We start from the raw sequence: 24889 nt of genomic DNA on the forward strand, positions 1-24889 counted from the left end.
CTATCTTCCATTCCCAGTATTATACTGCTTAAGTAAACAATCTTGCTGTCTTGTGTGAAGTTTATTTAGTGATAAATGTATGTAAAGATAATTAGTCATACTGTTATAGATACACTTCCATCCCAGCTGAAGAACATGAGCAAAAATAGCATATGATTTTAAAAGCACACAATCGCATAATGAACTTTATCTTGCAGCATTAGTTCATAATTCTTGCATATTCTAGTTATTATCCAAGTTTCACTGTCTTGGAAAACAATGACAGGTGCAGGACGCCAAATGAATGTCTTTTCAAAATAACACTGGCTTGAATACAGGACTTGTGTGCAACTCTGGGATGCAATACAGTCACTAAGGTGACTGCAAAATATATTTCAACATCTGTGAATGCCACTTACTTTGGGAATAACTCCTGACTTAAGGAGTCACTCATTTTCATGCACACTTGAAGCACTAAGTCCTGAATCTGTTTTCAAATTTAAAAATGTCAATAAAATATATATCTAGATTCTAAAGTGGTAGAAGCTTCAAGACATACCTTAAAACAAACCCCAATAACATATTTTTACATACATGAATCAATTTAGCCACTTAATTTTTTTTAGAAATAGTGAAAAATCATCTTGAAATTTAAGAATACTTTTCTGTTCTCGTATAAAATTTTTCATTTAGAGACACCGAATTTGTTATGCAACCAGGCCTTACTATTCCTTAACCAAAATATGAGAAATGGCTCCAATATATTCAGTCACAAACGATTTTTAGTACATAGCAGGAAACATGTCTTTTTTAGTGAACTGGGCTTGTTCTATGCAAAACACATTGAATTTAAGTCATGCATTCAAACCCTTACCTATATCTGACCCGTTCCTTTTCACTGTGCATTGATGTAACTAAAACAGTAGCTGGACCAACCCTTGACATAAGTCAAGTGCTTCTCTGACACATTCACAGATGCATACATACATGAGCAAAGCCAACTCATTCTTTTAATTGAATTCTGACAAATTGGAGAAAATTATGTTACATAATTCTTTGGTCTACTTGTTATGTAAGCAAGTGTAAGTTAGCTTAAACTAGGCTTTCTTTGGCATGACTCATAGCTTACAGACTTAGCTGCCCGACCAAAGAGTCTAGAGCCAGATTCTTCAGTGCAGAATCCTTCAGTGTAAAAATTATCACATTTGCTATGCTTTTGACAGCTTTTGCTTCTGAAGTTTCAATGTGGCTGCTAGAGTAAATTATTGCAGCATCCACGTAGCATCACTATAAATCCTGATTATCTACTTCTTTAGGTTTGTTTGGTTTGGGTTTTGATTTTTATTTCCCTCTCCCTCTATAAATATACATGGGTCAGGATCCTGAGAGAGCTCAGAGGACTTAGTGTCCAGCTGTTGTTCCATATGTTCTCTAGGCCAACACCTGCTGCAGAGATACTACCAAGACCTCATGGTTGGCAAGCTGCTCTAATTCCACTCAGCTTGTAGGTTGAAAGGTCACTCCCTTAATGTAGTCAGTTTGTGGCTTCCACATTAAAGAGAGGGAGTTGCTATCTCTGCTGGAGCTCTATTTTATGAAATCCAGTGACAGTAAAACCAGACGTCCTCCACTTTCACAATTGTTTTAACTGCCTAGTACATCTTAGAAAAATAACTTCTAGGGCCTGATGAGATGATGAGCCAACCTCCGCACAAACGAGAACCTTCTATGACATTACTCAAGGACCCTAAAGAACTGGCTGATGGCATGGTCCAAGTACAAGATTAATATCCTTTTCTTTCTATTTCAGAGATACTATGAAAAAAAAGATTGAAGATAAAGATTTTTTTTCTATTCTTTAACTCCCCCTATAGAGGAGCCTGTAAGATCAAAACAAGATGAAGAACAGAATAGAAAGGTTTGTATGTAAATAAAGCAAATGCTATGAAGAGAATCTAACAGGATCCAAAACAAACTTCTGATAAACAATGATGACTCTAAGTAACTAAATACTATGTTGTAGCCATTCAGCACTAAATTCCAGACAAATAAGTGTAAAAGAGGTTCAAGGGACATAGTCATGCATCATTCAATTTACCAAAAACTGGCATACAGTAACTAAAACCTTTACTGGGTTATACTTTCTTTACACATTATAAAAGTACGTATTTTTTTTGACAGGCATTTATACACACTTAAATAATCAGTACTGAATCCCAAAAAGAAAAATATTTAGACGCCTATTGAATTAGACAGAACAGAAAAGTAAGAAAATGGATAAGGTATATATACACAACAGGTGTAGATTTATGGAACATTATATATCAGAATTTCCGAATATTATCCGCTGCAGAGGAGTGTTCCACAGTCACTGACCCAGCATAAGATGACAAAATGGGAGAGCAGACTACATTTCCACTGTCCCACCTTTCATATTTCCAAAACTAGAGGAAAGGCAGTTCTCTAACACTGGTAGTCAGGGCACTCCAGCTTGTCTGAACACACACTCCAGTTTGATGGAGGTGAGTCCTGCACCATCATTAGCTCTACATGATTCGAACTCCATGGCAGCTCTTAACAGCCGAGGGTCCTGACACTGGATCAACATTTACAAACATGTAACACAGAAAGCATAAGGTCACTTTATAAACCAAAGGCAGTCTAAAAGACTACCCAGCAACTACAAGACTAAATTGCAAGTACACAAAACTAAAATCTCCATCTACAAGTCATTCTTCATTTTCAAGCACACAGCTTGAGTAGGAAGAAGAGAATTAGACTTTTGTTCATAAACATATTTACAGAAAATTTAACAAACTTTAATGACACTACAAATAAAGTAATTTTCCTTATTTCAATGTTAAAATTGCATCAACAGTTTTTTTTACTCCTATTATATTTCTAAGAAAATTCTTTCTGTTCACGTGTGCAGTTGGAAGAGCTGTATATGATGCCCAATGCAAAAATTTAAGGGACGTTCCAGCACATTAAGTTTAACCCTCATTTCTGTCCCAATGACAGATGCAAGAATTCCAACTATGTTGATTTTATGAACCAGTTAAATGATTTGTATTCAGACTAACATTAAAAATCTCCATGACAAAGTGTACTTGAACAAAAATACCTTGTTTGTGACACATCCTTTACAAGTAATGTGTTTTCATTTTTCACATGTTGCATCTCATTTATTTTATTCAGGCACACAGAGTTAAATCTACAAGATACAGTAAGCTTCCAATACCTTTGAAATAATAAATCATTTCTTACAGATGTTTTCACCCACTGCAAGGCTGCTGCTCATTAATCAAACATTATCAGTATCTATCACTGCTCAGTTCTAAACAGGAAAGGGACCTCATTTTGAGTTTTGGCTTTTATTCACTGGTTAGTCCCTGACCCCTTACACTACTGCATGCTTATTAGAAACCCCTACTGCATGGCAGTGGGAGTTTTAGAAGGGGTGTTATACAAGCAGAGGTGTATTTTTCTTCGAGAACTGAAGGAAACAAAGTCAAGCTGCTCTTCAAATTGGCAACACAAATGCAATCAAATTGTCTTCAAAACTCTTTTCCAACATCTAAGTAAAATATAACAATATAAGGAAACTATTTCTGGTCTAGATCTTTTCATATCTGAAAGGCTGAAATAAATATATAGTAGTCACTATGCAAGATGTGTTTCATTTTTGATAAATTATTAAAATTTCATTTCAGAAAACAGTACTTAGAATACAATATATATGTAATAGCATAATCGTACAGAGGAAAATATAAAGCAAATGGTTCAATGTAAGAAGTTATCTGATAAAAAATTTCAACTTCCTTGTGATTACTGAGAAATTGCTGGATTCATGCCAATAATGTAAAATAAAATCTGCATTATGTAATTTGCTCTTTTGGTCATTACACATCTTTTCAGAATACTCGAATAGAAATTAAATTGGGGAAGCTGCACAAATCGCAAGTGGTTAGAAATGAAGATTTCTGTAGCTCCAAGGAACAGCTTGACATTTGCTAGTAAGGACATAGTCTAGCTTCTCCACAGCACTTTTGCAGTACTGAGCACTTCCATAGTCATTTTAGTGCTCAGTTTCACTATTCCAATACATTAGAGAAGAATGAACTCAGCCAGGAGGCCAATAGCCAGAGCCCAAGTCTCAATCTCAGCAGATCATCACACCACACTGCTTCCCTCCACTGATCTATTGTGATGTGCATGATTGTATTTTTGTCATTAACCAAGTGAAAAATAAAAGGCAATGAACATGGCTTCCAGTTAAAAACAACTACCATCTCCTGCCACAGCTGCAATTCTCTCAATCCTCTTTTTAACTACACAGTTTGTTTGCATATTCTATAGCTTTCCAAATGAACACTGAATGCCACACTTGTATTGAGGATTATTCACCCTGCAAGGTTGCTTAAATATATTCCATTCTTGCAAGCATAGCAGGTCTACAGAAGTGTCTAAGCTACAGCGTGTATTTTCTATGCCTCAATACAATAAAGGGTACATTCAGCACATGCAAAGGTCCATATTTGCATTTAAAAAATAAGAAACCAACTTGTCAATGTAGTGGATGTATTAAGACTCTTATGTCCCTACAATGTAAAAAGTCCTAAGATTTCAGAACTTTCTTTACTTAATTTTATTGGGCTTTCCAGAAAAGCTGGGCACAAAGAAATCATAGATCCTAACAATTAGGGGTGATTTCCGTAGATTTTATCTACTGCAGGAATTTAATGCAAATTAACACCAAGCTTTATTATCAAGAGGCTACTACAGCAAGAGAACAGGCAGGAACTTTATCCCAGTGATTAGACACCACAACCAAGTACCTTACGATTCATGTACAGAATGGTCACTCTGTCTATCTCCCCCAACTCTGCAAATTTCTTTCTGCTAGAAACAGCAAAGAACTCAAACTCTGAGTGTAAGGAGACAAGCAATATAAAAATGTAAACAGCTGCTATTCAGTTGCCTAAGTATGCAAAATCTTTTTGGGAGCATTTTTTTGTTTGTTTCGAAGCAAGTCTTTTCTAGCTCTCTAAAGTTTAACAAAACTTACAGATAAAAATCTGGCCATCATTTTTCTACAATCTACAAAAGATTTTTATCAGGTTATAATAATTGTTGCGTTTCCCAATGATCTGAAATGAAATCATGTCTAAGTCACTTGGATATTGAAATAATGAATTGTAATATTTTCAATGTCTAACTACTGAACAATATACGATCTATAAAATCAGAATAACTTTCTTTTAGAAGATAGTTCCACTCTCATTTAAAAAATCCAATGTATTAGAGAAAAACCTATAAATATTGTACTATTTAGAAATTATCTTTGATAATGGTTAACAATGTAATCTCAATTTAAATAGCAACCAGGTACTAATTTCACCATACTGAAGTGTTAGAATCTATTTAAATCTACCCATCACATCCAAATAAACAACCAACTATTATCATTGGTCACAAATAAACAAGAATTATATCTAGCAAAAATAATCCTATGAAATCTGAAGTGAATTATACCATCTTCAATTATCTTCAATTACATCAATGGAACAATAAAAATAAAACCTTACAACTCTTAAAAATGTAGTAATACACCATAAGTTTCTACTTGGTAAGTGACTAGTAATTCCAATCCAATGGCATTATTATCATTAAAGATTAATTGGTTGAAACCTGTTGATATTTAAATTCTCATTATTCTTTCTTTTTCTTCCTATAAAGCTAATCAACAAAGATCATTTGAGGGAATATTGAGTCATCAGACGAGCTGCTGAATGCATTTTCACTTTCTCTAATGGTTCATGTTCAGCTTACTCCATTTTTAGCACAAATGAATGAACAATAGCCAAAGGATTTCCTGTGAAAGAAAACATTGTCAAGGACAATGTTTGGAAAATATTTTCCTCTGTTAGATAAACATGTAATTTGTATTAGCATTATCCAAACACTATGAGTACTTAGTACTCTTATTTCTGTGTTTCAGTTTTGTAAACATTGTTATAAAGACAATTTACAGTAAATTTTGCATTAATACACAGAAAGTAGTAACAGTACAAACAGTGAATGTTAATTACTATATATACCCCCACACCTTGTGACATCACCAAGAAAGCATCAAATTTTGAATATGGTTTGATACTATAAAGTGCACACAGAAGACTATCTATGTGACTTTATGCACAAGGAGTGTCAAACTTTATCTCAAGTCTGTAGAACATGCCAATATGCTACACAAACCCAGAGAAATATTTGCATACCTGTTAGTCATTCTTTTAAAAGACTTGCCATATGATACATACTATAATATTTATATGCTCTATCCTAATTACATACACAGTCTTAGCAATCATTTAGTAATCATTAATATACATATTTTCACAGTTACTTTTCATTTCATAGTAAAGCAACCATATGAGTGGCATCTCTGAGAAGCATAGATGAGAACAGTAAAGAAAAATTTTCAAGTAACATGACCATGACAAGTGGTTCAAAAGCCTGGATAATCTCTATCTATTAAAAATCTGAGACACAGCAGCACAAACATTTACATAGCTTAGTTAAAGATTACTTACAATAGCGAACATGTAAAATTTTCTTCTCAGATATTTGTTGTCACTAAAAACTTCCGTCTCATTAAAACTAAAGAAGGGCAGTGGATGTGCCTTCCCATGATGGTAGATGTTATTCTATTAGATAATAAACTTAATGCTTCTGGAAGAGCAGAGCTTTTCAATTAATGTGTTGAGCTTGAAGGATAGAATGAGTGATTCCCTTGGGCACACACTGCAGGCTGTTCAGGACTCAGAAAGCCCTCAGACCATGAATCCCACCCGAAACAGAATCAATCACTAAAGAGTGCACTCCAAGTTAAATGAAAGATCAAAACTGGCCTCAAGCACACCCAGGAATTTCCCCTGAAATGAAGTAACTGCCCTTTGTTATATCAAACTGCTCTTAGACCAACAAAGGCCTGACTACTGAGCAATGACGAAAAGTAAAGCACATGACTGAGAAGCACAAGACAACCACTGGGTCAGATGAGCCCTGCCCATGCCCAGCAGTGGCTTCCTAGGGACCACTCTCACAAAGCAGAGAAATGGCAGAGTAAGAAGGTCTCCTTAGACAACTTCAAAAAGTCCATCAATATGCACCACATAAACCCAGTTTTGTCTTGTCACTTCAATTCAAAAAGTAGATACACCCCTTGTTGAGTCAGTAGTAAAAGAAATATGAATTCAGAAACATTATATTTATGAGACATAAATGTGACACCAAGACTGCTTAAAACTTTACTCATTAACACAAAAAAATTGCTTGCAATCTTCTCACTAATAATTGGCACTAAACAAGTGAGATTTTGATACACTTCCTACTTATGTACAATCTTTAAAAACAAACAAAAAAAATTAAATACAACAAGCCTAGGTTTTTAATCAGCATTTTATACTTCGCAAACAAGATGAAGGAAAGGAATTTCTAAACCTATTGTTTAGATTTTGTATTATGTCGGTCCTCCTCTAGTATTAGGTAGAACAACGTTTCAAAAAGTGCCTGATTGTGTTAAATACATATTGGACCACATACACTTTCCTTACAAGAAAAGAGAGCTCAACTAGAGTAAATTATATGCACCAAATTACAAACTGTACTTCAGATGGTTGTTCATTCTGTGTCTGAATATTAATGTGGAAGTAAAAAGATGGCAGCATAATCAATATTTGCACATCTAGAAGATAAAAGTACCTGCCTCACGGAGTGAACTTTTGGAGACAGCATACAAGCAACCAGACCTTTTTTCTTTAGGTGTAAAGCATTCAAGTGTGTAACATCAGAATACAAAATGTAATATGTAACATCACCATTTTGTTCAAAGTTTTCTATTCTTATACACTTCCAAACATAAAAATTCTTAAAAATATATGCTTGAATAATCTCCAAGCAAAGTGCTAAATAATGTCAGACTAAACAATCCACTCAGATATTAAAAAAAATAAACTACTCTTAAAACAGTACGAATCGAATTATTTTATCATTATATTCAGATGAGCATTTCTTCAGGCAGACTGTCCAGCATCTTGGAAAGAGACAGGAGAATCTTTTGTAAAACATATGCAGGAGAGATTGTTATGCTAAGTATTTTTTTGGTAGCAGAGATAAGTAAGTAAGAGCAGAAAAATCTGTGTAATTTACAAGTGAATATCTTAAGGATGCCCAAGGGCAGATTATTAGTATTTTTGAAAAGTGTCCTAAGACTATTATAATTAATAAGCTTTTTTGTGCATCTGAGCCCTCAAAGCTTTCAACTGCCTAGTGCTTCCGATGTGTATTAGGAATGTTCCACCAATATCCAGAGCACTAGTGAGGTCTAAAGAACTGAAAGAACAGCTTACTACAAATGCCAATAATAGAAAAAGATGCCTCAAGCATAAAAATTCTTGGATTTATGTCATAGTTGGTCTCCAGGAAAGATGCTGCACTGGGAATAAAAGCGAGTTCAGACATCTGCTGTAACATGTAAGAACAGGTTCTTTCACAGAGTTCCTTTTCTAATATAACTATATTCTTTTGGTTATAAATAACAAGGCTTTTAGATTAAAGAGCAGCAAAAGATAAAATGAGGAATTACAAGTTTTGCATTAGAATAATTATTGTGTAATTTGTTCATAATATCATTCACATGAGCCATGAAACGAGAAATGTGGCGTTATAGAAGGATGCATTCATTCTCCAAGCTATGAGCCATGAGCTAAGGCTCTCCAGGAGATAGACTATAAAGAAGTCCTACACTTGATTGCAGAGACTTGTATAGATTTCTTCCATGGGACTTCATTTCATACAGCTGCAGTTCAATGTGTAGTTTTGATCCTGTTGCATACTAAATGCAAACACGTCTATCACTGGCCTTCTCACGGGATCTTTATTTAAAAACCTATTTTCTTAATTTAATTTTAAAACTATTCAGGATCCTGTAAGGCAACTGTGAAATATTTTGAATTGGCTTGTCCAGATCCTGCCACTATTCTTCAGCACTGTTTCTCTTCAGGTTCGAAGCACTCTGTCTAACTTCATGACTCATCTTGATTACTTCATTCTCATTATTTCTAATACCAGAGTCTCAAAGCTTTTTGCAGCTAAATGGATTTGAATATGTTGCCTTGTCACAATAAGATATAATTTCAAGTGTTTTCCCTGGCTCTGCAGTCTTTAATATCTTTTATTGTATAAAGATACCAGTGCTCAAAAAGCCGCTGTTGTCACCATTTAAAATCTGTGGTGAAAAGCACTGTCTTCACAAGATTCTGAAGCAGTGACCACCCTTGTTTACAAGCAGCAATGAAACAAATCCAGGAACTAAGCTAGGCACACATTTATTTTGAATATCTAGCTGATCATGTTTCCAACATCATTCTTTCCTGTGCTACCTTCCAACATATTATTTTTCTTCCCTACTTGTTGTATTTAATCTCTCTATCTTTAGGCTTTAGTTTCCTTGCAGTAAAAGCCGTATAACCTATGAACTGTCAAAATATTTATTAAATTATAAAATAATAGAAAACAATACTGAAAACCTTCAAAACAGAGCTGGCAATCTTCAGAGCCTAAGGCTGCACAATGCCCGTACTCAGGATCTATCCTTAACCAAGATACGCTTAATTTACATGACTTGCTACACTACCACTGAGGCCTCTTTGCAAAGAGGCCTAACAGCATAATTTTTGGGAACATCATAAAGCAATGAAACAGAAATCAACTCCAGAAAGTAACCAACTAAAGGTAAATCCTGGATATGTTTTCGAATGACTCTGCCTTTAAACTCATTTGGACAAGATAAGTGAAATAGCAAGTGAAGAGAAAAAGAAATACCAGGTAAACCAAAACCAGAGAAGCAAACAAATAAAAGTCTGTTCACAACCTGAAATGAGAACTATTTTGAACATTACATATTTCCTTCATAAACGTCTGTGCTGTCCATGGGCCTACGGGCCCCATATGCAGATTTCATGTCCTCCAAATTTAGTTTATGAATCAGGAGTACGATGCACAATTTTTTCCTATAGCACAAGCAAAATGAACATCTGTTCACTTTTTGCCACGTAGGTTTATATCTGTGTGGGTGGGTGTGAACAGAGCTCTTGATGTGTAATATTCCTCCATCTGCACACCAGGTGGCACTGCATAGTTAATCAGAAGATAATAACAAGCATGAGGAGATTACTTACTTTTTGGGGAAGAGAGAGTAAATCAATCTCACAGAGGTTTTTTAAAACAAGGTACATTAATGCTTGGACTTTTAATTTCTTTTTTCTGCTGTGTGATGTCATTCTAATCAATGGCATGATCTGATTATATCATTGTTTGAGTGTTATGCTAATTAACTATAAATGACTGCAATTAGGACAAAGGTTCTTTCACATGGGATTTAATTTAATTTTTTTTTAAGGTATGGTTTTAAACCCTTGCAAGCAGGATAACTATTTAGGATACATCCAAGCAACTTTGAATGCTCATCTAACCCACCATTTCACAGTATTTTATAGAACCTCTCATATTCTTATACAATAAAACTAACTTTATAGTAATTCAACATCAAAAGATCGAGGGAGAAACAAGCAGCTTCATTACAAGTAGCATTTGTCCTACAATGAGAAGTTAACTAGGAAGTTAGTTAGTGCTGCAAGTTTAAAATTTAAAACACTGAAGTGTTTAAGCAATTTCTGGAATGGGGGCTTAAGATTTTTAAAATATTTTACCAAATAAAAAAAATCTTTGAGGATATATTTTTATCTGATATTCATCTAAAGAGAATCTTAATGTTACATAAAACACCTACGTTATGATAAAATGCTATAGAATAAGGATAAGGGTTTGTGCAAAAGTCTGGAGAAAATGTTTATAGTGATAGCATTTCTGTGTACTCATTTGAATCTCACATGAAAAATGTCCTTAAATACTATAAATATTCAGTTCATTCATTTTCATTCAGTTAAGTAGTTGTATAAAGAAATTGTTCCGTATTTTCTCTTTCAAAAAGAACATACGATGCTTTGTGGAGTCTTAAAAGACAGAATCACAGAATTCTGTTTCCAAAGAATGTAGCTGAACTTCTAGAAGGATGAGTAATAAGGCCTGGTATTTCTGCATTTGCTCTGATAGCCAAGAGAGAGACATACACATAGCCTTTGTTTTTTGGTAAAAATCGTATTGCACTCTGGAAGTCCACCAAGAGACACAGTAACACAAAGCGTTCAACGCAAAGTGTTCAGACTACTCTGTTCTCCATAAGATGCCCTTCGCTGCCTTACTTTGCTGTCTCTGAGGACCATGTGCTCTCTCCTCTAGCCCCTCACCCCTTCATTGATTTCTCCCTTTTGCTCTCAGCATGCTTATTCTCTGTTGCCCTGAGTCTCTATGGTGTTTACAGAAGGCAGCAACTGATGCAAGACTTTTTTTAATAGCAAAATTTTCAAACTGATTTGTCAGCTCAGTCACAAATTCTTCACAAACACTTCTTATCAAAGAGCAGATTCTAGGTAAAGTATGTTGAGTAATCTATCAAATCAGGATAGGATGGGGTTTTTTCTATGCTTAGTTGTAGAGGTTAGTTTTAAAGCTTTGAATGTTTAATTGGGAGATTTAATTCCTATTAATTAATGTTTGTTATAAAATAAACCCAAAATATTTGTAAATTGAAGATAGCTGGAATTTAGAGATGAAAATTTTAAGGACTCTAATTCTTCTCTAATTTTTAATTAGCATTATTAACTGGTCATTGAAATAAGACTGAATAAATTTAGAAATTGCACCTATCTAAATGACAATGAAAAAAAGAACTAAAAAATATAGTAGAGACTCCCAGAATATTGTTCTTCCATTGTTTAGCTGCTACTCTTTAGTCCTATGAAAAAATTCTCATGTATGCTACTGTCTATCATTACTTTTGATGTAAGAAACTGAGATTCATGGACTACCCTTTAATACTTTTAGCTGCATCTGAAATTGAGACTGCTGAAGAAAACCAGAAGAATGGTGTACCTCTTGGGTCACTGCATGCAAAACACCAGATATGTCTACTGATAGATGTTGCAAAATATACATCTTTGTAGAGAGAAAACTGAAGGGATGTGACAGTAAATGATGGAGAGGGAAAATTCACATAATAGTCCTCTAGAAATAAACAGAGGTACAGCATTAAGAACCTAGTTGGATAAAACACAGCTCAAATAAGACAAAAATCTGGAGATTGAAGGAAAGAGCTACCAAAAGTAAAAAAGGTAATAGGCCCGTGACTAAGATTCACGTACAATTTGTTCTGAGGTTCTGCTATCAGAGGGCAGTGCTGGTTTCCATTATGTCATTGCCCAGTTTGATCACTGCTTATCCAGGTAACTATGAAAGCTTTTCCTAGGATTTAGTCTTTTGTAGTTCAACATGTCTTTGTACACCCAAATTCCACATCAGTCTTTACAGCCTAATTAGGAAAGATAAGATAGAGGTAAGATGTGACTCAAATTGAGACTCCAGAGGTTGCAAAAGGTTGGTGATACATATTGGCCACCCGTTTGTTTTCAGGTCTAGTACAAGGTGGTTTTCTGAGCTTTTAACCAGTGACTTAAATGCACCAGACTTACTGGCTGGAGAGCATCCTTCACTTTAAGATAAACGATCATAGCCTCAATGCCTCAGTAAGCAAAGACTTGAAGCTAAGCATCCTCTTTTATTATTATCCATTTCAGAGTAAGGCTGTTAACCTGTATCCCTTAGGGAACTTCTTGGGAATATTTTACCACTCAAGTCTTAGAGCAAATACACTGATTAGAGCACACTTTTAATAACCTTTCCAAACAGCTCTCACAAAAAGCCTCCGCTCTTCATTTTTCTTCAATATGGTCACTTGCTAAAGTGATCAAACCTCAGTCACCTATGCTTACCTTCCACAGACCCAGTAGTCAGACAGCACTTTCCTACTGCACACAATATTCCCACAGGCAACAGACTTTTCCTGATGCATAACTGTGTGGAAAATAGTTTTCAAAGTTCTCTTTGCAAGTCTACTTGCTCTCATGTAGCTGGCTACTTACAAGTGCTCTTCTGTTTCATGAATCACACATGAACTCCTGTACAATCCCAACTAACAAAATCGTGAGTTTAATCTTATTTGCAAGACCAAAGGTGTGCTCTTCAAAAATCACACTGCTGTGAAAAAATCCTCTCACACTGTACTCTCTTGTCCCATTACGGACTTCATATTTTTTTACACACTCATTCACTTTTCCTTTTTTCCACTAACAGGGAGAATTGAAAACTACCATATTTATTTTCCATCAAGGTACAAAGCCATTCAGAAGCAAATTACAATAAAAAAATATATTTTATATAAGTAGCTCTCTAATTATTTTACCCCTATGATTCAGGGTAATGTTCAAATGTGACATTTCACTGAATATGTTTGTTCAGTAGGCAAAGAACACAAAAAGAAATGCAGTACAGACTCATTATGGAAAAACGGCTGTTGCTGAGAGCTTATAAATGTTCTATTGCATTAATATAGCTAACTCTACAAATATGCAACCCCTTGGCACATCCTGAACCTCTCACTAACAGTATGCAAGGCCATGTTACTGTCCAGTGTCTTACACAGTACTGTAAAAGTGAGATGACAGGCAGACATGGGGGTACAGAGAGGGACCGACTTCATCATAAATGCAAGGTAGCTTCCAATAACAAAACTTTGTAGGTACACGTAATCCTTCATTAGCATTTATACCCTCTGTTTCCTAGTATAATCAATGAACACATGATTTACAGGAGAATTATGCTTCAGATACCTTCTCTTGTTTATTAAATTTCTGGCTGTGTCCCTTTCCCTAGCATCTGTATGGCACAATGTTGTCTATTTATATCTATATTTCTAGCCAAAGATATTTTATATTAGGATAACTTTATTAAGGTCAGAAAAAAACCCACATACATAAAACCAAACATTCCAATCCTATGTGTAGTGCTCAGTGGTCATTTCTGCTAATGTCTGAACTGTTATTTAAGCTTCTGACTGAGAAACGCAGAGGAATGATGCTGATGTTCAAAATATGACTGATTTTTTCCTAAATGCTAGACTCTCAGAAGACAAACGGTTATGAATTAATTCCTCATTGGTGAGATTTCACAATGCAGTTTGGAAGACATAGATGAAAACAATAAAGAATATAAATTTGGCCTTGTATACAATTACATCAAAATGTGACACATCAGAATTCCTATACATGGAAGTTCTCTCACAATGTAGGGATTTCGGATTATATAAATCACAGCACTCTGTACTATCATTACACGACAGAATAGACCTGCAAAGCTTATTATACTGCATAACCAGATGGTAAACAACAGTTGTCGTTGTACTAAGAATTACATCTCTGTAATCAATAATAGGAAGGAGGAACAGTTGGACAACTTGTTTCCTATTATGTTCACTTAGGCAACGTCTAGATCAATAAAGAGCATTAAGCCTCATACCAACTGCAGACAATACCTGCTCAACATGCCTATCATATGGCAGCAATGGGTCCAGCTGTACTTCAAAATACTTGTAAATGGATAACAATTCTAATCTAACATTAAAAAGGAGCAATGATTCAAATAGCAGGCAGGTGCAGGACTTCCCTAGCATATGAGAGAAGATAGACCTATGATGTCAATTTTAGTATAAGTCAAAGTCAGTTTATTTTGTTAAGCCACCCCACAAGTACATTTCACTACAGCCTATCAGAAGGATGTTACATGTTTTATATGGACGAAAGAAAAAAAGCAACCAAGCGTGGTATCACTGGCTTACATATAGACTCAGTAATTATGTGGGTGTAGTAAGTTGTTCACAACAATTGAAAACTGAACTTGTGTATCGCTCTAGGCCAATATGGCAATTAATTACAAGCAAATTTTTAGTTCATCCATTTTTAACTATTTAAACAAACAATGTATCAACCCATTCAGCTACATTCACATTTTACTTAAAAATCTATAATATAAATGTGATAATCTTAATAACTGTCTTAAGGCCACTAGCTTATCTTCCTGTTTTTTAATTTTTCCTTCTATTCCATACTTTATATGCATCAAATTGAAGCTATCTCCCATCATACTATTAAGACAGGTACAAGTCCCAGTTTATTCCTAGGCAGTCATTCAATTTCAAGATGACAAAACATGGGACAGTGAGCTCTTACCTATTCCAATAAAGACTGCTTCATACCCATCTTCTTTCAAGGTAGAGAGTGTCATTCCATTCACTGCAAGGCCTCTATTAAAAATTATCTGAAAGAATTAAAAATTGCTTGCTTTTAATGTGATAATGTGAAAATAATTTCTATTGTGTCCTGCATATAGACACCTTGCAGGATCTTCTAGTGAGCAAACAAACCAAATTAAAATTTTTCCCCCCTCAAGCCAGGCTTAAAACGTCAGACTGGCTCTGACTTAAAGCATGAGGCCCGAACTACATATAGGTAAAAGGTACCTTCAGATCATCCTCAGATAGGGGCCACCAGAGGCTAGCTCGGTTTCTCCTTTAAGCTAAAAGGTTTAAAGCAAGCTAAACAAACAAAAAAAGCCTGTCTATGGAACAAAATGCAGAAGTAGAGCTGAAAATCATAAGTTTTCTACTGCGAGTAAATATCTGTATTTAGTGCTGATTACAAAATGTTGTATATCCATTTGAAAATCAGAATTTAAGAAAAATGATGTGGAAGCAAGAACCTCCTCTAGGGAATATGTACTGAACAGATGAACTGGCACACCGACCAAAACCCAACCAGTTTAGGTTATTGCACAGATATTAGCTAAACTCTTCTGTATTAACAGGGGTTCTGAAGAGAAAACCAAGTAATGTTTTTCCACAGAGTATCAGGCACTTGGTAGGCCTCTAATAGTGTAGAATGCAATGCCAATCCCCAAGGAAGGATGGTACTGCTTTATGCTGCACTCTCAAAGCTCACAGCCCAAATTTTGCACTGAGACAACTAGCTAGAACACCTTTATGCCAAAAAAACCTCAGTGAAGCCGATGGTGTTTTTTTGGATTCAGAAAACCTGACAGGGCCAAAGATGACAGTAAGCCTGAAGAATGCTCTTTGCAAATTACAGCGTGCCCTACTCAACCATAATGAAGCAGCACGTTTTGCATGGTAAACTAACAAAGGTTTTCAAAATTATTAATAAGTTTCGTTTTAAACTTGAAATTGTTAATTCTAATTTAGACAAGCAACAGTGCCCAGTGTGCAGGGATTGGTGTTCATTTATTGAAAGGAATAAGTCACAGCAACAAAAGTGCACCTATCATCTATACTTGTTTCTGTTCAATTACTTTTTACTTCCAGAAGCAAAAGGCAAAAAATTTTTCTAGAGCAATGTTCCACCAGCAATTTTACTTTGAGCAGCCTCTGCACAGGTTGAGCAACTACAGTAGTTTTAAGAGTGAGACTAAAAATAGTGTGTTCAGCCAACCAACTATGGCAGGTCCCATGTAGTGGTCATGTAATTGGAGATACGCACACCTTTTGCTCATCGCTCCTAACCCCAAGGCCTTTGAGCACATAGTGTGTGATGCCTCTCCTGATATTTTGTACTCCTTGACATGGGCATGTGTGTTTTTATCTCCGTATTTTAGGCTCCCTGAACTTGAATGTTTTCCCCCAGGTTTTTTACATCACTTGTGATTTTATTTTACAGAATGCGACACTCTGCTGTGTAAAGTCTATACTTTGTGATCTTAACAGTTTAGCCTTCCTGTCACTATGTACCTTGTTTGTTATTCAGTCTGCCTATATTCCATTTAATATACTTTTCCTATTGGTGAAAAAAAAAAGTAGAAGTAAAATACAATTAACATTACTTAAGACACTGACTTTTCTGTCTTTGGAGATTTAATATAAATTTTATCAGAGGTGCAACAAGCCATGTACTATTGCAATCCTTTAAACAATAGATTTCATCCTCACTCACAACAAGAGATATTCCATAAATCGTCATTATATTTTTTTATCCTATTGTGTACATATGAAAACATAATGAAGGAATTTAAATGGCAATATTATTTTATGTGGGGATTCATAATACTCCTAGGGCCTAGCTCTGTAATCCTTATTCAGCTGACTAATTCTTACTAATTTCAGCAGAATTACTTGAATAAACACCACTACTGAGCATTTACACAATACAGTACCTTCCACCACAGATTTGAAATGCTTCAAGTAAACACTAGAAAATATTCCAGCTTATAGAGGTATAAAGCTAAGGTACTTATTTAACCAGCTTGCCAAAGGGTCAATTGGAAACCAATGGCAGAGCTTGGAAGCAAATTTACATTGAGATTCTCTGCTGCACTCCAAAACTGCACAAGACTTGCAGGTCAAGATGACATGGTGGCTCCATCAGTCCATTCTGAAGACCTTGTCATAACAAGGAGTCCTGGGGAACTGAGGTTGGCAGATAATTCCCAGGAACCATCTAAAATTGTCTCCATGCTCTGTTTTAGTCCCATCCCTAACTGAACCTCCATTCTGTCAGTCTTTTCCAGGGTTGTAAAGGAAATTTAAGAGTACAAAAAAGACCTGTAGCATTTAAAGCCTTGTCTTACATCTTACCAGCATTTTTATAAAACCTCACTCAGATCTTGTGACAACAGTCTACTGCTTTTACAATACGAACAAATATGAAAGATTCCAGTAAGAATTTCTTGCTTCACTGAATGCTTTAGTATCATGTTAAAAATACAGTATCCCTCCTGGTACTCAAAATGTTCATCCAGTGATGTATTCTAAGTTTGTAACTTCTATTAAAATGTGCAGCAATTGTAAATACTATCTAAATCTTCAGCTCAACCCCTAAATTAACAATAAAGTGATGTTCCCATTATCTATAAACAACACACATTTATTTAACAGAATAATACATAACTATTGCTTTCCAAGAAGTTGAATGACTGTTATTGTTTATAACAGATGATCATGTTAATACTTCATTTAATTTGATGTATTTTATTATAAAATTAACTTGGATGCAAGACTGCATGATAAACCATTGAGAAAAAAAACTCAGGGAAAGGGAACAAAAGACGTATCAAATATGAGAGTTTTAAGTAGTGCCAAACTTGCACGAAAAAAACTTGATTAAAAAAAATCAAATCATTCCAATAGCTACATTGAACCCCTAAAGCAATTTAGGAATTTGTTTCTTACAGACAATTAATCACATGCAGGCATGCCAGATGAGAACTATTGATTGCCCTTTTCCAAACTAGTGGCATTCAGACAGGAGACAGACAAATGCCCTGAGCAAGAGGAAGCATCTTCCTGCCTCTGTCTAGCATAGCTTTTAATCGTTCTTTACTAATGTGCATGACATTTTGCTGTTAATCTTTGGCAGAGTTCTGGTTCTTTTTTTCTTTGAGGTATACATAGGCAGGATATATTTTTCATTACCTTCACTCCAAGATCCTTCATAAGCTCAGCTTCAAAATTCACTACATCATACGGTAATCGGAACTGGGGGATTTCAGACATACTAAAAGAAATAAAAACGTTTGTGTATTAGGAAGAAAGGATTTTTTTATTTGTTAAAAATTCTATACTTATAACACATCTTATTTAATTTTGACATACATGAATGGAAATGTGCTGAAGGTTGACTGCTGACTTTTTTTAGTTGTTAGAATGACAAAACAGCATTATTCATCCAATGCTAAAAATACAGGCCAGAAAGGCAGTACCTTGAGGCCAACGCTGCCCACACTTGTAGGTAACCATTCAACATATGTTAAGCTTGAGTTCTAAAGAGCTTTGGCTCCATTCCTTTTGTTCACCAGAATATGTAACACTAAAGACATCCATTTAAGAAAAGATGTCATGCAAAGCAAAGTGACCTTCTAGCAATCTTTCATTAAGCTATTCAATAAGAGAGAATCAGATTTCCCATATAATTTTTAAAAGCATTACATATGCTATTTTGAGCAATGGTATTTAAAACTGTACCCGCCTCCATTTCTACTTCATAAATTTTTTATGATCTTTCAAGATGGACAAATATTCTATCAGCTATTGGTTTCATGTCTGCTTTTTGACTTAATGTTCATTAACCGGCACTTTTTCCTCCTGGGGAAGATTAGGAATGACATCTTCAAGTTCCCAGAACCACAGAATGGGAAGACTGCAGTGTTTTCTTCCAGTATAGAATCTCAGTTTATATCTACTGGTACAGATATAAAAATATATAAATTTATCTCCAATAAAATGATATCGACATATCCTAGTTCAAAATCTCTACTGTAAAATATGTTACAGGTAAACACACTGAAGCTCTATTTTAGATACTTTGGTTCAATGAAGATAAAACCTAAATATGCAGAAAAGTGAAAGTCACTCCCCAGATACTTCTAAGCTTCAAACAGTCTAATCTGTTTTCGAATTAATGAATCTGTAATTTCCATAACAAAGCACTGGCACAAGAGATTCATTGCAGCTTTAGTTTGCATATTGTTATTGACCACACCATCTTTAACATCTAACTTTGACAGGCCAGAAGGGTTTTATTTATTTTAAGTTGCATCAACTTTAATTATATTGATAAGAAACTGGTTTTCCTCCTTATCATTTCTAATACTGCCCTTTTTACACCTTTCTTGACCACTGTGCAATGGAAAGTGTTGTAAATGTCACATACAATGAACATGTCAAGACAATACAACTTTCATAGGTCATGTTAAGTAAAAAAGTGTCTGAGGCAGAAACTAATATATCAATTTGATTCTGCAACAGTGATTCAATAAGGAAATTAATCAAAAAAAGGAAAGTTTTATTTTCCAAGTCACCTTTTTTTTGTTTTGTTTTTGTTGAAGGCCTGTCATTTCCACAACATGCTCCCAGAACAGAACTGATTGTGCTATGTCACTGTCAGAATTTGTAAGCAACTTTTTGCTCTTATTAAACATTTACTTACAGTTTTGTGCTGTGAATATATTCGCATACATGTATGTACCTAAATACACACAGTTCTGTGGGGGCACTTGCATGCACATTAACCATGAAAATAAGCATTTTATGAAAGTCAACTATTGCATAAATAATTCTGATATAACTTCTTTCAGCAGCAGCAGATGGTCTCTGACTCTGCAATGGAGAAATGGGGGGAAAAGGAAACAGGGCAGAGGTGCAGGAGGGATGCAGTGGATGGGAACAGTGTCCCGCAAAGTCATCTCTTCCTCAAATCTGATCCAAGTTAGAGCTGCTTGGACAGGTGCTTGGTGTTTCTCAGTGTTCTCAAATTACTTTTGCTCAAGGGACAGCTCTTTGGCCAAGTGAGAGAAGTACTTTGGCATGTTGTAAAACAGTGCCATAGAAAGGAACACATGCAGTGAAGCCTGTTCACGGCCCCTAAGCAAGAGCATGATGTGCTCGTGCCTACTCTATCATAAAGCACAAATTTTACAGGACTGGTGAAACATAGGAAAACCTGCCCTTAAATGTGAAAAATTCAGACATGCTTGGAGAACCATGGAGTCATACTACATTTAAATATCTCACTACAAGAACTGCCATCACTAGACATTTTTCTATTGTCACAATATTATGAAAGCTAGCTGAGATGCAAGGAACATCCTACTTAAAAACAACTGAAGAAACTAAAAAAAAGGCAAAAACACTGCCCTTTCAAACAGCTGATTCAAAATACAAAATTGATTTGGTCTTCTTAGATATTTGCAATAAGTTTATGAAGCCTTGAAAACACACCCATCAATAACCTAAACTTGTTAAAAGATGTACTGCACAGACTTACAAATGCAATAATGGATGACTTCTGCCACAGGCCAGCCTCCATTCTGTTTCAAGATTAAAATAAGGACAAAAAGAATTGATGCCATTAAACCAGATGTGAAAACTTCTTCAGTGAATGGAAGTAAAATTTGACCTTGATTGCTATGTGTTCATTAGGACTCAAAAGAAAGAAATAAGTTTTTAAATGCACTCCTCAGTAATTAAGGATACTAACAGCACAGGTAAAGCTCAGTGTAAGGCTTTTTGCAGTAGAACAAACAACAGACTAAACTTTATTTTAAATTCAACTTAAAACATGAACTCAATATCACACTGCTTCAAATACAGAAGCACACATTAAGCAACTGTAACATTGTTCTATAAGCACCGAAACAACTGCAGAAAGTACTGTATTGTATCACCAAGTCCCACTTGAGTCTAACCTGTTACCAAATAAAGCCTCATTGCTAGAAATGTCTCCTTAATTCTGACTACTTTACAACAACAAAACTAACTTTAATCTGGTATTTATGAAAACATGTGCTACTCAGCAGGTGAAGAGGTATTTCATACACTAAATTTGCAAACCTCTGTGGCAACTAGTTCAAGTTAAACAGCTCCACAGTTAAATGCCTACGTATTAACACCTTGGTAATTAGGTAGAATAATTCTGAACCTCACTGGGAAAAATGCAAATAATCAGTTCAACTTCTCCAGCATTGATTGTCTATCTTCCAGAGCACTGAATAAGTATTTGACATTATGACATTATGGATCAAATTCATTAACCGTGTCAACTCTATTGATTTCAGTGATGCTGCATTGAAAAATTTAAGCACATCACCCTTCTTTCTCTTTTTTATATTTTTCATTTTTTAAACACTTTCGTGTAAGTCCATTTTGTACTCTTGTATATCTTACATTCTAAAATTTCATTTTGATTTTCAATGGGTTGGTATCCATCAGCCAGTGCCTGAATTATTTTATACATAGGGATTCCAACAAACCTACAAGATATGATCTCAGCCATTGTTGCAGTGGTAAAAATTCATCTTCTACTGTAGAGGACATGACACCTTGCAAACATCAGCCAAGTGTTTACATATAGGAAAACTACAAAGGTATTTTATGTATCTGAAACTTCTTGAAGATTGAGAATTGCAGGGGGTTTATTTCACTCATATGGTATGGTCTACTAAAGCTGCAAGTTCAGACATACATGATGGATTTATTCACTTTCACCTTTATTTGCATAGGGTAGTCGACAAAAGCATTCTAAATCTAAAACCCTCCATGAAATTAATATCTGTCTAAAGCATTTTAAACATTCTTTCACTAGGGCTACAAGTACTTCCTCTTGTTGTAATTGTTTTGGATAAGTGGAAAATGGTTCCTGCTGTAATCTTCTAAGGTGTTAATTTGTTAATAACAATTGCATGCTGGAATTCAATAGGTCACATGAACAGAATATAGGAGATAGCTTTAACTTTCAGTTACCTATAACTGTACCTCTTTTAATAATTATTTAAATAAAAAATAAGTTTTCCAAATTCGAAATTTTCTACTCTTTTCCTTTGGTAAAGGTAGAGGGATCACACATAAACTATGTATGCACAATATTTTTTGCTATGCTTTCTACAATAATTGAAAACAGTGCTTTGTTGTCATTGTTTTTTTACCTTAAACCACCAATGTACTCCTGCTTTTCAAATATGGTGATGTTTGAATAGCCCAGTCGAGCCAAAAAGGAAGCACAACTTAAGCTTGCAGGTCCTGCACCAAGAAGAGCTATCTTCACCTGATATGCTTCAGGCATATCTTCTAGAGGAGGTAAGGAAGGGTTTCTGATCTGAGGAATATTCATAGCTTTGAATACCTGAAAAGCAATACATTCCACAGGTTACATACTTTACATTCCCTCCTTACATTTTATTATGAATAACATGATGGGAGCTTCTGCTAGTACTGTCACATATCTGATGTATGTATTACTCACAGAATTACAGAATGTTGAATTGGAAGGGACCCACAAGGACCACTGAGTCCAACTCCTGGCCCTGCACTGGACCATCCCCAAGAGTCACATCAGGTGCCTGAGAGTATCGTCCAAATGCTTCTTGAACTCTTGCAGCATAGTGCTGTGACCACTGCCCTGGGGAGCCTGTTCAGTGCCCAACCACCCTCTGGGTGAAGAAACTTTTTCTAATACCTAACCCAAACCCCTCCTGACACAGCTTCAGGCCATTCCCTCAGGTCTTGTCACTGGTCATCACAGAGAAGAGATCAGTGCCTGCCCCTCCTCTTCCCTTCACAAGGAAGTTGTAACTGCAATGAGGTCTCCCCTCAGTCTCCTCTTCTCCAGGCTGAACAGGTCAAGTGCCCTCAACTCCTCCTCATATGGCTCCCCCTCGAGGCCCTTCACCATCTTCATTACCCTCTTTTGGACACTCTCAGATAACTCAGTGTCTTTCTTATATTGTGGTGAACAAAAACTGCACACAATATTCAAGGTGAGGCCAGACTGCTTCATAACATTATAGTGGTTTCCAAATGACATGATGTGTGCATTTGCAGGGTTTGGTCCTTCTATGGGTCTTTTTGTCTTAAAAATGTCTAAAGTCAGATCTTTCACTACTGTAAAATTTTACAGAAAAGATGTAACCAGACTACCAGTAGCGGAATAGGAATACAAAGTCAGCCAGATGGCAGAGAATCTCTCCAATGCCAAAAAAATTCCCGGCAAGCAAATCATTCTTACTAGTAGAAAAGTACTTCTGCAAATAATGCAAAGGATTATAATGCTAGTGAAGGGGCTTTGCTTCTTCAAGAGACAACCAGTGTGATCCTGAATAAATCACTTATAGCTTGATAATCTAGAGGTGGTAGGTAATAAACCTTAGGTGGGTTTGAAACGTCTTTTAGGAACCACCCTTAGTCTTCAGTGTTGTATTTTCAAAGGTAACCCATGCTTTAGATGCCTTCTCTTAGATAATTTTTATAGGACTTACTTTATTTTAGTTTCTTATCTATTTCAGATGGTTCCACTTTTTAACTGGGTCTCCAAAAACTATAAATTTAGACCATTTTCCCTTTGCTCCAGTTATTCACTCACCTGTAGAATGGTGATGATTTGCCCACATCTGTCCTGACTATTAAAAGTACTTTGGAACAGACTCTGACCACTATTGTTCATTTCTACAGAACCCAACACAATGAGCTGCTAACCTAGTTGTAATGTCACACAGTTTCTCAGATTTACATTAAATGAGTTCTTTACTCAGGTATACAGGTAAGAGTCTAAGGTAGAAATATTCTACATTCCCCAAGCTAGACTTCACTGTCCTCTGCATTTATATATGTTGTAGGGGAAGGAATGAATGTATAACCTACAAAAAGAAAAAGAACAGACTTACAGCATTACAGGCTGTAGCAGAAGATTAGAAGCATGGAAGAGCACAGTTACATCTTCTTTTTAGTTTAGGCATTAGAGGTAAAATGTTTAACCCAAGGAGTATATCTTTGTAGCAGGTAAAAGGATTCAAGAGTGCATTGCATGGGGATTCTCATTCATATCACAAACACTCCAAGGCATCTCAAAAACTAACAAAACCACACTGTTCCCTACCTATTTCAATGCAGAACTGTGTTCCATAAGTACTAACTAGTCCTCTAAAATACACACATTGTCATTTGTCTTAATAAATATCATATTTAAGCTATCTAACAAGTTTACCAATAGATTTTACTTTCCTTAGATTTTGAGAAGCAAAGGGTTTTCAAGTTAAACTTTGGCAATTCCACTCATGAATAGAATTCTTCATTTATATTTTGAATCAATGTTCATTTTCTTCATGCACACTTGAGCACTCATGCTAGGTAAACCAATGATTAGTTCCTTCCCCTCTAAAATTCCTGTGTCAAACACACCCAGTCTTTGTAAATTGACATAGCAGTTTAACAAACTGCATGAAGCTAGAGACAGATAATTGTTTTAAAGAAAGAATAATTTAAACCTGACAATTCACACAATATGGAAAAGTTTAATGTGGTTATTAATGGATTTCACAGGCTAAAAAGCTCATGTTGTACTGT

The 24889-nt window shown here is 35.4% G+C and overlaps 1 protein-coding gene across 1 annotated transcript in view; it reads right to left on the bottom strand.

The window, feature by feature from the left end:
* The window catches only part of DPYD (dihydropyrimidine dehydrogenase), a 338464-nt gene that overhangs the window by 205783 nt on the left and 107792 nt on the right, over positions 1–24889 (bottom strand). Inside the window, 3 exon segments of the mRNA XM_032695866.1 lie at positions 15219–15306; positions 18470–18551; positions 22477–22673. Of these exon segments, the coding sequence (XP_032551757.1) occupies positions 15219–15306; positions 18470–18551; positions 22477–22673 (367 nt within the window).

This window comes from Chiroxiphia lanceolata, chromosome 9, assembly GCF_009829145.1.
Source record: "Chiroxiphia lanceolata isolate bChiLan1 chromosome 9, bChiLan1.pri, whole genome shotgun sequence".
In the NCBI taxonomy this organism is placed as follows: domain Eukaryota; kingdom Metazoa; phylum Chordata; class Aves; order Passeriformes; family Pipridae; genus Chiroxiphia; species Chiroxiphia lanceolata.